Below are 17,850 nucleotides of genomic sequence, written 5' to 3' on the forward strand. Positions count from 1 at the left end.
TTTTTTTTATCAGGAATACCATTGCATGCAACATAGTTTCTGTTAGGCACGTAAATAAGTGAATGATGTGGGTAGATTTGTCAGTGGGAGGAATTAGGACAAGAATTGTCTGTGTATCATGTGAGGGTGCAGATGAGGATGAAGTTATCAAGTTTTATGAAGCATTGAGTGACGTTGTGGTCAGGGTCAACATTAAGGTTAGAATAGTGCTAATTGGCGATTTCAATGCAAGAGTTGGGAATAGAACCGAAAGATACGAAAGGGTGATTGGTAAATGTGGGGAAGATATGGAAGCTAATTGGAATGGGAGGTGTTTGCTGGACTTCTGTGCTAGAATGGGTTTAGCGGTTATGAATACATTCTTCAAGCATAAGGCTATTCACCGCTACACATGGGAGGCTAGGGATACCAGATCCTTAAGACTATATCTTAACCGACTTTGATTCCAGGAAATGTGTTAGGAATGTAAGAGTTTTCCGGGGATTTTTCGATGATGCAGACCACTATCTGATCTGTAGTGAACTAAGTTACTCTAGGCCTAGAGTAGAGAAAGTGAAATCTGTCCGCAAACGAATAAGGGTACAAAATCTCCAGGACGAGGAAATTAGACAGAAGAACATGGATATGATTAGTGACGTTTCGAACAGTAGACGGTAAGCAGGTTGAGGATATAGAAAGTGAATGGGTGGCATATAGGGATGCTGTAGTAGAAACAGCAAGGGAATGCACAGGAAAAACTGTATAAAGATGGGAAAAGGCAAACATCTTGGTGGAATGATGAAGCGAGACCAGCTTGTAAACGTAAAAAGGCTTATCAGAAATGGCTCCAAACATGGGCCGAGGCAGACAGGGATTTGTACATAGATGAAAGAAACAGGGCAAAACAAATAGTTGTTGAATCCAAAAAATTTATGGGAAGATTTTGGTAATAACCTGGAAAGGTTAGGTCAAACAGCAGGGAAACCTTTCTTAACAGTAATAAAGAATCTTAGGAAGGGAGGGAAAAAGGAAATGAACAGTGTTTTGAGTAATTCAGGTGAACTCATAGATCCCAAGGAATCGCTGAAGAGGTGGAGGGAATATTTTGAACATCTTCTCAATGTAAAAGGAAATCATCCTGGTGGTGTTGCGAACAGCCAAGTTCATGGGGAGGAGGAAAATGTTTGTGAAATCATGCTTGAGGAAGTGGACAGGATGGTAAATAAACTCCATTGTCATAAAGCAGCAGGAATAGATGAAATGAAATGGTGAAGTGTAGTGGGAAGGCTGGGATGAAATGGCTTCATAGAGTAGTACGATTAGGATGGAGTGTTGGTAAGGTACCTTCAGATTGGACAAAAGCAGTAATTGCGCCTATCCATTAGCAACGGAACAGGAAGGATTGTAATAACTATCGAGGTATCTCATTGTTTAGTATACCAGGCAAAGTATTCGCTGGCATCTTGGAAGGGAGGGTGCGATCAGTCGTTGAGAGGAAGTTCGATGAAAACCATTGTGGTTTCAGACCGCAGAGAGGCTGTCGGGATCAGATTTTCAGTATGCGCCAGGTAATTGAAAAATGCTACGAGAGGAATAGGCAGTTGTGTTAGTTTCGTAGATCTTGAGAAAGCATATGGCAGGGTACCGAGGGAAAAGGTGTTCGCTATACTGGGTGACTGTGGAATTAAAGGTAGATTATTAAAATCAATCAAAGGCATTTATGTTGACAATTGGGCTTCAGTAAGAATTGATGGTAGAATGAGTTCTTGGTTCAGGATACTTACAGGCATTAAACAAGGCTGTAATCTTTCACCTTTGCTGTTCGTAGTTTACATGGATCATCTGCTGAAAGGTATAAAATGGCAGGGAGGGATTCAGTTAGCTGGAAATGTAGTAAGCAGTCTGGCCTATGCTGACGACTTGGTGTTAATGGCGGATTGTGCCGAAAGCCTGCAGTCTAATATGTTGGAACTTGAAAATGGTGCAATGACTATGGTATGAAAATTAGCCTCTCGAAGACTAAATTGATGATGTAGATGTTGATTCCCATAGGGAACCTAAAATATTTGTCCTGAACGAGTAAATTTATAATACCAATATAATGGTCCGTTATTGGACATAAATTTTCCAGCTAACTCATTCTTGGTTGCCTGCGTTTCGCCCTCGTGTGCTAAGTTAGGCTCGTATTGGTATTATAAATTTACTCATTCAGGACGCATATTTTAGGTTCCCTATGGGAATCAACATCTACATCATTTGATGGCCAAGCAGGCATCTATTTTTGGAAATGAGACATAGCTCTCACAGTGCATTGGCACTGCTGGTGGCTTCAAATAGCCTATGCAGTGGCCTCCACGGTATGCACTAGCCTTGCGTCTTGGGTGGTGTGCTAAGTCCCAACTGACGAGCCTAACTTAGCACACGAGGGCGAAACGCAGGCAACCAAGAATGAGTTAGCTGGAAAATTTATAATGTCCAATAATGGACCATTATATTGGTATTATTAGACTAAATTGATGTCGGTAGGTAACAAATACAACAGAATTGAATGTCAGATTGGTGATACAAAGCTAGAACAGGTCGATAATTTCAAGTATTTAGGTTGTGTGTTCTCCCAGGATGGTAGTATAGTGAGATTAAATCAAGGTGTTGTGAAGCTAATGCGGTGAGCTCGCAGTTGCGATCAACAGTATTCTGTAAGAAGGAAATCAGCTCCCAGACGAAACTATCTTTATATCGGTCTGTTTTCAGTCCAACTTTGCTTTACGGGAGTGAAAGCTGGGTGGACTCAGGATATGCTCTTCATAATTTAGAAGTAAGACATGAAAGTAGCAAGAATGATTGCTGGTACAAACAGGTGGGAACAATGGTAGGAGGGTCCTCGGAGTGAGGATATAAAGGCTGATTCAGGAATGAACTCGATGGATGAAGCTGTACGTATAAACCGGTTTCGGTGGTGGGGTCGTGAGGTGAATGGATGATAGGTTACTCAGGAGAATAATGGACTCTGTTATGGATTACAAGAGAAGTAGAGGTAGACCAAGACGATGGTTAGACTCAGTTTCTAACCTTTTAAGGATAAGAGGTATAGAACTCAATGAGGCCACAACGCTATTTGCAAATCGAGGATTGTGGTGACGTTTAGTAAATTCAGAATCTTGCAGACTGAACGCTGAAAGGCATAACATTCTATAAGGATATTGTATGTATGTTTAATTACACAAGAGTGTGTGATGACTTACAGAACTGGTTGCTGTTGATGTTGCAGGCCTTCCAGAGACAGACTATGGTGTAGTTAAAATTACTTTCGTTCTGAAAGCCAATATAGGCTAGAACCAAAGTTGGTTTTGTGAAAATCTGGTTGTGGAAGCACAAAAAGAAATAAGGGAGACTTCGGTGAAAAATTTGCTTTGTTTCCATTGATGCTTTCACGGGCCATACTTATAGGCTTTTGGGCTTATACCGTGTCAAGAAAATAAGGTGAAATTCTTTCGTTTCGCATAGAACTGTGCTCTGCATCATCAGAAGAAAATATGCTTTGTTTATTAAGAGCAATTCTGTGATGAAAATAAATTTGTATGAAAGCAGCTGTTATGCCCCAGGACTGAGAAGTCAATATATTTCCTCCATGTGATCAGCTTGACAATCATTTGTTTGTACAAAAAGGAAAATCTAGGAGGATAGACTGTTCATGGTAAGAGACTACAGTCACTGAAACTACCTTCTAGTATTGGAATATCAAAAATGGGTTGCAAGAGGCTTATAAAAATAGTTTGAGGAGGATGTATTTTCACAGCTACATGGAGATGAGTCTTACTTCAGCATCCAAGACAATCTTCCAAAGAAACTCTCAAAAAGTTTCATTAAGAATTATGCTATAAAAGCGAATAGTTTCTTCCGGGGAGGCAAGCAGCTCATTGGAATATCAGGAAGTTGCTACTTCCTTTCCACCTGGAACTCCTAACCTGATTTAATTTTGCAGAAAATTTGTATTAGCGTTTCCAATGAAAGCTTCCCCTTCCCTCAATCTTGTTTGTTCGGAGAGCATGAGAATGTTAACTCGAAAATGACGGCAGATTTTATTGCATTCTGTAGCTTTATATATTGCAGGCATCGAAAAGAATGTAGGCCTGTGTTATATGTAGTGTACTGAAATAACTGTAGTTTGTGGTTCAAGATAACAGTACCCATGTTTAGATACACTAAGAATAAATTAATTGAAATTTGTACTATGTTTTGTGGTCTTGACATTAGAGAAATTGTTTAATTTCTTCAAGATACTAGTGACTGTTCTACCCATATGGAATATTGTCAATATTTTCAGAAATTTTATTTGTTTGGAACCACTGATATCACTTTGCAGCAACAGCAGTTCCTTTTCCAGCAAGCTACTGAGCAGCTAAATATTCTCATCTGCATTAATACAGGTCGAAGCATAATGCAAGTTAGTCATAAAGAACAGATGCAGTTTATGAGAATAATTGCTACTTTTCCTGCATATTCAACCAAGCAGTTATTGGTTAACATTGCAGTGAAATTCCTCTCGTTCTAAACAAATGCCATAAGTAACATCTTTAAGGGTTATGTTTCCAGGAATTGTTGCTTGTAATTCTGAGCTAAACCATCTTCGTAGTAAACTCCTATGATTGACTTTGAGGATTTGATTGTGCCTTGGTGGAATGGTTAAATCAGTGCAGTTGTGCTCTTCAGCAGGCACATTGCAGTATTCTCCCCATCAGGACTTCAGTAGGATGTGACTCATGGTTATCAAAGAATAAGTGCCTTTTCCAGGATGTAAATAATGTGGCAGCAACTCATTTTGAATCCAAACCATGACCTATATAGCGACTGCTGCTCGGCCCAAATGCCTGCAAATTATGATGTTGTTTGCATGAGGAATCCTCTTCGCCATTATTCTTGGCTTTTTGTCAGATAGCGCCTCGGTTGTAATCACGTAGGCCGAGTGAACTTCAAACCAGCCGTGAAATCCAGGTTAAAATCCCTGACAGGAGGTCTAACCTGGGTCCTCTGGATAAGAGGCAGGTACTACCCCTACACTGCAGGACTGGCCATTTTGAATCCACCTGGAAAGAAATTGTATTTTCACAAACTGATGGCAGAAGACTTTTGAAACATTGTGAACTTATTTGTGCATAGCAGTTGTTTATAATTTTTATTTCCCTTTTAATTAGACCACTTCTTTTCTGGATCTAGCATTTGCTTGCGGGCAGTTTGTGTTCAGTACACTCTCATCTGTTGCATATTTCTTTACTGAAATCCACATCTTTAATACTGGTGTTTTTTTTTTAAGTTAGGAAAGTCTCAAACTGTTTCATTGCTGGTAGGTGATGCTTCTCTGGGGATTTGGTCATACTGTGTGTTGTTCTTTCTATGTCCATATTTCCTATAAGTTTTTAATAATAAATCAGTCTTACAACATATAAATTCACTTAATTTTTCATCAGCCATCCATGGGGTATTTCTTGAAATTGTGCTTTTCCCGAATGAGCTTGATTTGTTTCTCCAATTTTACATATTTTCATAATTTTCAGTATATTGTATAAGTTTTACTGGCCATAGCTCCATTTAGACTGCCAGTTGCAAAGTCTTCTGAACTTGGCTGTAAGAAACTAATTGCTGTTGGAAGCTTTGACTTAGAAATTCAAACATTGATCTTTGAGGAGTTGGCATAATTGTTGCTACGTATGTAAAAGCTTATCTTGTGTTTCCTGAGTCATATTCCATACATTTTCAATTAATATTTATTACTGAAACAGTGGGCATGATATGAGCTACTGAATTGTTACGCAAGTAATGTGGTTATTTTCCACATAATTTCTGAAGAAATAATCTGATGTTTGACTAGTTATGGGTCATTTTCTTATTTTCCAGTCTTAAAAATTAAAGCTGATAATGCTTTTATTTTTTATATTTTTTTACAGGAAGGTGTACACCATTCTTATGTGCCAGCTTTCTGTTACCACGGCCTTCATAGCACTATTCACTTTCCATGAGCCAACACAGAAGTTCCTTGCCCGTAATCCTGGGATATTTTACGCAGCCTTGATTTGCACATTTGTCGTGCTGATTATAATGTCGTGCTGCTCCAGTGTTCGTCGCAAGTCTCCCATGAACTTGATCTTTTTGTTCATTTTCACTCTAGCAGAGAGTATTGTGCTGGGTGCAGCTGCTGCAACATACCAACGCACTGAGGTAAGCCATCATCAGTCTGCAGTACATAAAATGGTACATTCTAGTAAGTCTCGATTATAGATTGAGATTTCTTTAAATGTATGTATTCATATTAAACATACATTAATACAGTACTGGTTTTAATCTCGTGATAGATCTTCAGCTGCTGAAGAGCATTAAAAAGATAAAACAAATCAACTAATGCATTACTTATTGTAAGTCGGCATACAATTTTTTTATATTAATGATAAAATGAGCGTGAAGACTAGGGGGCAGATTTCTCGGACAAGTCATATTTTTCCCTTAACATTATATCTTAGTCTTGTATTTTCAACACGTTTCCAAGCATGATAATCGAAATTAAACGGGTTTTATTGGGCATATAAATGCACATTTAGGCTTTCTTAAGTTTTATGGCATATTTCGAACAAAATGTTAGAACAGCATATTTTGGTAATTTTCATTTGAATTTAGTTTTATAAAAATCAGAATAAGCTCTAGAAATTATTTTCCAGGATAGACTGGAATATACTACTGAAGAACCATTCTAAATTAGTGTATGGAATGTTTCTAACAGGTAGGAGCTATTGTTTGCTAGTTGGGTCAATTCCTGGAGACCGGGCTATTGTTTACACGGAAGCAGAGGTAATTCTGCAGTTATGTCATTTGCTTATCTCTCTCTTTCGCCCTTCCCTCTTCCACCTTCAACATGCTGAATGACCTTGGTCATTAGGGAGCTTCCGTCATTCATTTCCTTTCAATATGCCTAAAACTAAAGTCTCAATTTGTGGGAAGTTGCAGAGTTTTGTTCGCGAGTTCGGTGAAAACATATTCAGTACGGATGGAGTGTTATTATTCTGTAAATTATGAGGTAAAAGTTACTGCCGAAAAACGCTTCTCTGTGCAACAACACTGTAATACTGTAAAACATAAAAATTGTGTAACTAGATATTCTGCACTCGAAAATAGGCAGCGTCTGCTATTCGAAACCCCGACATCAAGTTCAGTATTCACAATTTTCACAAGGTCTCTGCAAGATGATGATTTCATCTAATATAATATTCCTTCAAAGAAACTTAACAGCCGAAGCTTCAGACAGTTTCTTGAAACATATTCAAAGCATCCTGTTCCCAACGAATCTACTCTCAGGAAGGACTATCTGACCCCTTGTTATGAAGAGATGTTGAATATAATAAGGTGTGGCGTGGGAGACTATGGGTTTCAATAGAAGAGACCACAGATGTGGATGGAAGATATGTAGCAAATGTGATCGTTGGCACGCTGAAGGAAGACCGGCCTGGAGATATGTTCCTCCTGATATGTGAAGTGCTAGAGAAGACAAACCATTCCACCATTGCAGTTGTCTTCGACAATTCAATGAATCTGTTCTGGCCAAACGGGGCAAAGAGAGCACATTTTTCTATTTGTAACTGACGCTGCTCCTTATATGGTGAAGGCAGCCAAGGGACTTAAAATGCTATACCCAAAAATAATCCATGTGACATGTCTTGCACATGCCTTGCATAGAGCAGGTGAAGAAGTCAGAAGTAGCTACCCTGAAGTTGATAAATTAATATCGATCTGTAAGAAAGTGTTTGTAAAAGCTTCACTTTGCGTTCAGAAATTTCAAGAAGCACCTTCACTACCCGTACCTCCCCAGACAGTTATAACGCGATGGGGGACTTTGCTTGATGCCGCAGTGTACTATTGCAACAACTTGGATGTCGTGGAGAAGATCGTGAAGTCTTTTGATCCTGCAGAATCGTCCTCCATAAAAATCGCTCATGCTTTATTTTCAAGCACTACATTAAAAGCGGACCTGGCTTACATAAAGTCCACTTTTAATTCTTTATCTGGAGCAATTGAGCAACTGGAAGTTTCAGGTGCAGAACTAAGCGATGCACTGGATGTTTTAAAGTGCATTGAACAGGAATTAAAGCATGCAAAAGGAAGAATAGCATCTAGGGTGTGTAGATAATTAGAAAATGTACTGGAAAATAATAGCGGACTTGTGTACCTGGGTGGAATAAGTGACATTCTTTGTGGAAATCCTTCATCTGCAGATTTCCAGGAATTTTCTCCAAGTGATTTACCTATTCAAGTACACTCCCATTACATTATGTGATGTTGAAAGTAGTTTTTCTCGCTACAAGACGATACTCGGCGACAACAGGAGGGGATTCTCATTCAAGAATCTTAAGATGCATGTGGTCATAAATTGCAACAATTCTGATAATGGAGACTAGATCACGTATGAAAGTTCCATTCAAATAACATGTTTTGTGTATAAATTAAAACTGAGTATTAAACAGTGAAAGTAACTGTAGTGTTTATCTTTCACAGAGTCCGTCCTTGCCTAGGAGTATGCAGTGTAACATTGAGTTCATGAAATATAATTTTAGTTGATTTTGGGTTAAAGATTTCGAAGAATTAAAATTTTTTTTAACTCTAAATTAATTGTAGCCTGTAGCAATCGTAATAAGAGTTTCTATGTAACGTAGATGCTATTAATTCATATTTTGAATTTTATACGTCATATTATTTTTTTAGGTCATAAATGCATACATATTTCATATATTTTTAGGTCATAGAAATCTGCCCCCTAGTGATGACACATTAAAAATAGTAATACTTCATGTCTATAGTTCCCTTAATTTGTATTGTTCTTACATTTAAATATTTTAAAATAATAGATCATCTTCCACTTTGAAGTAGGTCAGTTAAAGATGGGTAATCAAATTTGTTGTGGTGTGAATGAATAAAATTGGTTAAAACTTGTTCATTTCAAAATAAATGCTGCTTAGTTTGGATCAGAGTCTGTCTTGTTCGTAAATGATTTCTTGCAGGTTATGTGGTTGAATCGGGTGAGAACATCCCCTGCTGTGGGTATTATAATTGTGAACCATTTGTGGGGGATTGGGATGTCAAGGAAGGTAGATAGGTCTGGTTTTAAACTAAGTTGAAGAATTTGTATGACTTACTCTCTTGTATGTTTCTTTAGTAATGGAATAGTTGCATCATAGAGAATTTTTTTTTTTTTGTTACTTCATTAAGGTTGTTATTGGGATTGGTCACCTTTAACAAAGCAGAAACCAATATATTAAGCAAAGGACCACAACACAATTGGACTAATAACTCAACCTTCCAAAATGTCACCACAGTTATTATAAACAGAATTTGCCATCAATAAAATTCCTTCTGATCTTCGTAACAAAGTGAGATACAAAATTAAGAATAGAATTCCAGAATACATCAACAATCTCAATAAGAACAAAAACACCGGGCGAGTTGGCCGTGCGCGTAGAGGCGCGCGGCTGTGAGCTTGCATCCGGGAGATAGTAGGTTCGAATCCCACTATCGGCAGCCCTGAAAATGGTTTTCCGTGGTTTCCCATTTTCACACCAGGCAAATGCTGGGGCTGTACCTTAATTAAGGCCACGGCCGCTTCCTTCCAACTCCTAGACCTTTCCTATCCCATCGTCGCCATAAGACCTATCTGTGTCGGTGCGACGTAAAGCCCCTAGCAAAAAAAAAAAAAAAAAAGAACAAAAACACCAACAATAAATTAAGTTACTTGCAACCAAGGCTGATAAACGTAACGTATAGGAATGACTACATAATTAAAACTCAACAGTTCTTTTCAGATGATACTTTTCAAATAATTCAGAAAAGACTCCACTGCCAAATTCAGAAGAACCTTAAAACATTACTCAAACACCAGTTTTCTCCCTAATGACAAAGAAATTTCAAACTTAAGTCATGAACCCTAGGTTACCAGTAGCCAAATCATACCCTAAAATTCACAAGACAGGCACCCATATAAGACCCATTATAAATTTCAGACAGTCCAACATACAAAGTTTCACAATTCAAAACTTTTTGAAAAACCGTGCATATTTGCCCAAAACAGTTTGAAAAGATGGAATTCTGTAAAATCACTAAAGATCTAAAAATTGAACAGTATAATTCTCTAGCATCCTATATTACCAACATATACCCAAAAATTCCCGTAAAGAAAACCATAGGTCTAATTGAAACTAACCTGAAAAACAAAATACAGGCAAACCTTATTAATTCAAAGTTGTTGGGATGCACAATTGGGACTTCGAATTAAGTGATTTCAACTGCAAACTTGTAATTGAGAAATGCCAACCGTTGCTGCGTCACAAAGTATTCCAAGACACATTAATGCTTGCAGTCACCATGATTCACAGCTTAAACTGTAATGTATCAAACAAGGTGCATTTACATAACTCAAATAATGCACTTGGATAAATTACTGGCAAACATAACCTCATGCAAAGAAAGGAAAAAAAAACACAATTCAAAGATCAGGATAAATTATGCTGGCTCCCCTGTGCAGATGCTTTATTTTTTGGCTTACTGTACTGGTCACATTCTTAGATGCCTTGTATTGGCACGGAAAGTGCCAGACTCTTAAAACATTCTGGGTTATTGAATTTTATGACAAGGGAAGGCTCTCACGTCCGTGTGCATTGCAACACAGTACAATGACTGCCACCCTTGTACGATTTCCGGGCTTGCACTTCTCTCCTTCAAAACCATAAGTCCATTTGGGCTCTGCATTTAAAAAAATGCAGTTTCATCGGCATTGACAATATTACAAATTACTATCATGTTTATTTTCTGTATTCAAAGTTATTCATATAAGGAATAACGAAGTTATTTTTAATGTTCCACCTTTTCAATACAACATGCTGTTCTGTGGTTCAATTTTTAAAACATCTATATACATAGATTAATGGTACATGTTTCCCCCTTACTAGACATGGTACTTGCAGGTTTTCTGGAAAGATGATAGAGTTTTAGCCTCAGAAGCATAGTTTTAGACTGACGTAGATTTTTAATCCATTTGATCACGTTTTAATTTAATATTGCCCACATGACAAATGACCTTGTATTCTAATTTGAACCTTACAGTGTTAATTGTCTTCTCATTTTAGACTTGTTAAAAGGCCGAGGATGCCTTCTAGTAAGGGCGAAACATGTACCATTAATCTATGTATATAGCTGTTTTATAAATGTAACCACAGAACAGTGTGTTGTATTGGAAAGGTGGAACATTAAAAATACCTTTGTTGTTTCTTATATGGACAATACTGTTCAGTGTGTACAAATTGGTATGAGCCACGCTTTTTTTGCACCATTGTTTGCGGATTCTATTTCTCTGCACACTGTCTGCTACATGTATTGTGGCGTTCCTTAAAACTCTGAATACAAAAGGATTAAGATTTTACTCAAACTTAGCAAATATGAAGCACATTGAAGACTCACTGAAGCAAGTGAAAGTACGGAAGGCTACCCCAGCACGTTGCAGAAGACACGTTCTATCATGACACGGAGAAATTTTGAATGCAAAATTACTCTAAAAATTCGTTCTTAATGTAAAGGATGTTTGGAATTAAGTTCGAATTTCAGTGATGGGACAGACATTGTTCTTCGAATTAAGAATTATGCGTTTTAAATTAAACGATTTAAATAAGGTGCAAAACTGTACCTCATGTTTCCAAGAACGAGAGCTGCTTCAAATTTGGCGGGATTTTGAATTAAAATTTCAAATAATCGAGGTTCTACAGTAGTTTATGCTTCTCAGAAATAGAATTCATAAACCTATTAAAATTTGTCCTGAGTAAAACATTTTGTGTTTTCATGATAAAATTGAGAAACGTGGGTGGAATATATTTGGAACACCTCAAATACTCAAATTAGCAAAATTGAAAAATATCTTTGTGTAGATATGTTAATATATTTTTTATGTTAAATAACTCAACGTTGGTAATGTCATACACCAGAGTAATAAACTAGACCAAAACATAAAATTTACAATGGAGACTGAAATAGTCCACACATTACGTTATCTGGATGTATGTTACCATAGACGATAACTTATCGTATAATATATATAGAAAGGTTACACAATAAAATAAAGATTCCACCCATCCAAATTCTCACAAGAGCAACTTGCCACAGCGTGGTTCATAGAACCTTCAATGTTCCTCTAGCCATTGAAAACTTGAATAAAGAATTGAACACAATCCACGGGATAGCAAAACACATCAGATACAACAGAGTATCAAGAAACAAAATTATCCAGAAAATGAAGAACCAACAGAAATCTTCACTAGAGCCCGAGAAAGATGCACGGATTTTCACCTTTACCAATACAGTACTTGCCACATAACTCTTTCAAAAGACTCAATTTAAAAATGGTCTTTACAAATTCTGTAATAACTCAACCCTTTGTCCATTGGTCAACACATGGTAGAGATGAAACACAACTTTTCTGATATCGAAGGTGATATGAAAATTGTGAAAACAACTTTGAAAGGCACTTTGCTCAATATTATTGAAAAATTTTATGTACATATTGACCAATGTGTCAATCCAAATCACAACCTTAATGAAGTAATGGTAAAAACAAATACAGTGAAACTCTGTTAAGAAGCTTTTCAAGGGACTGGGGAAAAAAAAAAAAAAAAAAAAACTTATTAAACAGGGAACTTCTTAAAAGGGGTAATGCCCAAAAACTTATTCTGTACTTTGAAATACATGTGAAACACACAGCCAACAGATTTCCTTGTTTGTGAACAATACCGAAATAGGCAGATATATAAGAGCTGCTTACAGAAGGCCACAATATAAAAATTCAATTATGACAATATTTTTAGAGATAAAGTAAAATAATTGAACATACCATATTATAAATATGTTTGATAAGAGAAGGGAACATATTAAGTTATATAAAAACGTTGCAAGGTTTGATTATTTTAGCAGGCAGAACCATGTCCTTCCACACTTCCCTTTCCTCCGAACTTACACTCTGCTTCGCAACAAATTGTTTTGTAAACGAAAACCAAAAACCCCATGGCACTACAGCCCTTGAAGGGCCTTGGCCTACCAAGCGACCGCTGCTCAGCCCGAAGGCCTGCAGATTACGAGGTGTCGTGTGGTCAGCATGATGAATCCTCTCGGCCGTTATTCTTGGCTTTCTAGATCGGGGCCGCTATCTCACCGTCGGATAGTTTCTCAATTCTAATCACGTAGGCTGAGTGACTTGTCTAGGGAATGTCGAGGAGCAGCCATCATCGGCTTTGCTCGTGACTGCTCGAGAAACCTCGGCGTTTAGCACCTCCTACCTATCATGGCGATTTCGCGCCACGTGTGGAGAAGGAGCTTTGTTTTTCTGTCAGGCATTGTCGAGGTACAGCCGATGCAGCTTTTCGTGAAGCCAGCACTGTGTCTCGTGAGCGCAGCGCGTGGAGCCGCTCCCACGTTTTAAAGTATGAATTTCTTTCATTCTTGAGCAATAGTACAAATAAAATGTCCCAGACGCCGTACATGTTTGTGTAACTTTAAAGCCTAGAGTTTTAACTACGGTACTTAACTATATTTTTAAAGCGTTTTCAAGTCCCTAAAAAATAATCAGGCGGCAAGATTGAACAACGAACGTTACCGGTACGTGTTTAAAATTGATAAACTAAATGATTTTTGCTTCTTTCTATTACAATAGTTGAATGTTAATACTGATAGTAATACTAATAAAACTCGATAAGGATTTCACTTTGTTTGAATCCTTGGCTGTGACCGTCATTTCAGAAGGTCCCGGATTTGTTTTCCATCCGGATCGAAGATTTTAATCACGCCTAATTACTTCTTGCTCATAGACTGGGTGTTAGTGTTTGTTCCACCACTTTTCTCTTAATATTCCGACAACACACTGAGCCTCCCTGTCACAGACGGCAGCGCGTCGGCCTCTCACCGCTGGAAAACGTGGTTCAAATCCCAGTCACCCCATGAGGGGTTTGTGCTGGACAAAGCAGAGGCAGGACAGGTTTTTCTCCGGGTACTTACGCTTTTTTCCTGTCATCTTTCATTCCAGCAACACTCTCCATTCTCATTTCATAGTATCTATAAGTCATTAATAAATCACCTTGGGAGTGGCGATCCCATCGTACTAATAGCCTAAATATGCTTAATTCATTTCATCCTTGATCCGGTCAAGGAAAACAGAAGGTAGCTTTTTAAATTCAGACAACACACACTGCACTCCCAACCACCACAGAAACATGCAATAGTGATTACTAGACTTCGGATATTTAGGTGTTAAAAGGTCATTTTAGCTGCCTAAAAGACTGTCAAGTAGTTTCTAAAATACTTTTAGGCAGCTTCAATTGTACATATTTTGATACGCATTAAGTTAATTAAAATACCATACTTATTTTGCTAAATTGATAATCAATCACTACTGATCTACATTTAGAGCAGTCATCCAGGTGGCAGATTCCCTACCTGTTGATTTCCTAGCCTTTTCTTAAAGGATTGCAAAGAAATTGGAAATTTATTGAACATCTCCCTTCGTAAGTTATTCCAATCCCTAACTCCCCTTCCTATAAACGAATATTTGCGCCAATTTGTCCTTTTGAATTCCAACTTTATCTTCATACTGTGATCCTTCCTACTTTTAAACACACTACTCGAACTTATTCGTCTACTGATGTCCTCCCACGCCATCTCTCCCCTGACAGCTCGGGACATACCATTTAGTCGAGCAGCTCGTCCGTCTCCTTTCTCCCAAGTCTTCCCAGCTCAAATTTTGCAAAATTCTTGCAACGCTACTCTTTTGTTGGAAATTGCCCAGAACAGATCGAGCTGCTTTTTTTTGATTCTTGCCAGTTCTTGAATCAAGTAATCCTGTCGAGAGTCCCATACACTGGAACCATACTCTAGTTGCAGCCTTACCAGGGACTTCGTGGGCTGAATGGTCAGCGTAATGGCCTTCGGTTCAGAGGGCCCTGGGTTCGATTCCCGGCCGGGCTGGGGATTTTAACATTCACTGGTTAATTTCAATGGCCCAGGGACTGGGTGTTTGTGCTGTCCCCAACATCCCTGCAAATCACACATAACACTATCCTCCGCCATAACAACACGCAGTCACCTACACATGGCAGATGCCGCCCACGCACATCGGAGGGTCTGCCTTTCATGGGCTGCACTCGGCTAGAAATAGCAAACATGAAATTTAAAAAAAACAGACTTATATGCCCTCTCCTTTTACAATCTTACTACAACCCCTAAATACCTTCATAACCAAGTGGAGAGATAGGTACCCTTTATTTACAATCATATTTATGTGATTACCCCAATGAAGATCTTTCCTTAATTTAAGACCTAGGTATTTACAATGATCCCCAATGGAAACTTTCATCCCAACAACCCAGTAATTGAAAATGAGGACTTTTCCTATTTTTGAAAGTCACAACCTGGCTTTTAACCCCGTTTATCATCATACCATTGCCTACTGTCCATCTCACAACATTATCGAGGTCATTTTGCAGTTGCCCACAATCTTGTAACTTATTTATTACTCTGTACAGAATAACATCACCTGCAAAAAGCCTCATCTTTGATTCCACTTTACACATATCATATAAGAAACCGTAAAAGTCTAATAATACTGCCTTGAGGAATTCCCCTCTTAATTATTAGAGACAGATAAAGCTCCGCCTACTGTCATTCTCTGAGTCCTATTTTCTAGAAACAGAGCCACCCATTCAGTCACTCTTTTCTCAAGTCCAATTGCACTCATTTTTGCCAGTAGTCTCCCATGATCCACCCTATCAAATGCCCACCATAGCTCAATCGTGATACAGTCCAACTGGCCTCCTGAATCCAGGATATCTGCTATATTTTGCTGGAATCCTACAAGCTGAGCTTCAGTGGAACAACCTTTCCTAAACCCAAACTGCCTTCTATCAAACCAGTTATTAATTTTTCAAACATGTCTTTTATAATTAGAAACATTGCTTTCCCAACGTTTACATGCAATGCATGTCAAACTGAATGGACTGTAATTTTTAGCTTTATGTCCATCACCCTTTCCTTTATACACAGGGGCTACTATAGCGACTCTCCATTCATTTGGTATAGCTCCTAAATGCAAACAATAATCAAATAAGTACTTCAGACATGGTACTATATCCAACCCATTGTCTTTAGCATATCCCCTGAAACCTTATGAATTCTAGCTGCTTTTCTAGTTTTCAACTTTTGTATCTTACTGTAAATGTCATTCTTGTCCTAGGTAAATTTTAACACTTCTTTAGTATCACTTACCTCCTCTGTCTGCACATTATCCTTGGAACCAACAATCTCTTACACACTGCTGACAGAATACTTCTGCCTTTTGAAGATCCTTGCACACACACACTCTCCTTGTTCATTAATGATTCCTGGAACCTGTTTCTGCCTTAAAGTACCTATACATACTCTTCCATTTTTCACTAAAATTGTATGGCTGTCAATTATGCTGACTTCTTTGCTAGATTCAATTTCCTAGTAAGTTCCTTCAATTTCTCCTTACTTCCAGAGCCATTTCTAACTCAATCTCTTTCCAACTTGCATCTCCTTCCTAGTCTCTTTACTTCTTTGTTATACCGTAATATAGTGGATCTTTACCATTCCTTATCACTTTTAAAGGTACAAACCTATTTTCACATTCCTCAACAATTGCTTTAAACCCATCCCAGAGTCTGTTTACATTTTTATTTACTGTTTCCCACCAATCATAGTTACTTATTAAAAACTCCCTCATGCCTGTTTTATCAGCCATATGGTACTGCTTAATAGTCCTAATTTTTATATCTTCCTTTCTTACACATTTATTTTTAACTAGCTGACCCGACAAATGTTGTTCTGTCAAAAATAAATTACAATGGAACGAACTCGAATTCAGTCTGTACTGCACGCAAAAATCAGAATAATGCAAATGATTACGTTATCAACATCGAATGAGTTAATTTTCTACTGCTACCAAAAGTTAATAACAAACTACTGGAAAAATGTATTTTCATTACCTGCAATATGAATATCTTGATTGTGAATAAGGAAATGCTGAAATAGGTCACAGCATATCACTACCTAGAAATTACCCTGATAGACTAACATAGATGTGAACTGTTCAGCAGGTCTATATTTTTTGGATATTTGTAAGGAAATATATGGAATCTGTTCTTGTTCCTGAAACTGAGTACAATGGATCTGGTGGTGGAATCAATGGCACTAATTTCATTTTTCCATTTGCGCAACACAATCCAGCGGCTTCATTTTTGTATTTCATTGCCTTACAATATTGGCACACTGAGTTCATAGATACAATAGCAACGCACTGGTAGGCACTGTAGTCAATCGAAACATCGTAACTGAAAGCAGCTCGATTCAAACTTGCAAGATTATTAGCTGAACGACGCGCTGCACGGGTTTGTAATACCCCAATCCTTTCAGTTTCATTTCACTCTTCACGTTGTTGAGCAGTTCGATTAAACTGAAAATTAGCTTGGCTTGTAGCATGTGGAGTTCTATGACCAAAGTTGCTCCGCCCGCGTCTTATGGGCGGCATGAGTCTTGAAATGAGTATACTGTATATGGAAGCACACACAAAATAAACCACTCAACCGAAGAAATAGATGAACTTGTTTGTTGAGAATCAAAGATTTAAAAACAATCAGGATAGACAAAGGTCTCCAACTATAACAAAACACAACACTGCATGCGACTATCTGGAGAGCGTATGTTTGGGAGATCCGTACCAGCAGTCGAGCCAGCCAGCGGATAATATAGTGGATCTTTACCATTCCTTACTACCATTAAAGGTACAAACCT

At 38.0% G+C, this 17,850-nt stretch overlaps 1 protein-coding gene across 2 annotated transcripts in view; it reads left to right on the forward strand.

Annotated features, from left to right (window-relative positions):
- Lfg (Lifeguard) overlaps nt 1–17,850 on the forward strand; it is a 132,646-nt gene that overhangs the window by 74,459 nt on the left and 40,337 nt on the right. For both annotated transcript variants that reach the window (XM_067139726.2, XM_067139727.2), the window contains one exon: nt 5,922–6,192. In XM_067139726.2, the coding sequence (XP_066995827.1) occupies nt 5,922–6,192 (271 nt within the window). The remainder of the gene's footprint in view (nt 1–5,921; nt 6,193–17,850) is intronic.

Source organism: Anabrus simplex, chromosome 2 (assembly GCF_040414725.1).
Source record: "Anabrus simplex isolate iqAnaSimp1 chromosome 2, ASM4041472v1, whole genome shotgun sequence".
Classification (NCBI taxonomy): Eukaryota; Metazoa; Arthropoda; class Insecta; order Orthoptera; family Tettigoniidae; genus Anabrus; species Anabrus simplex.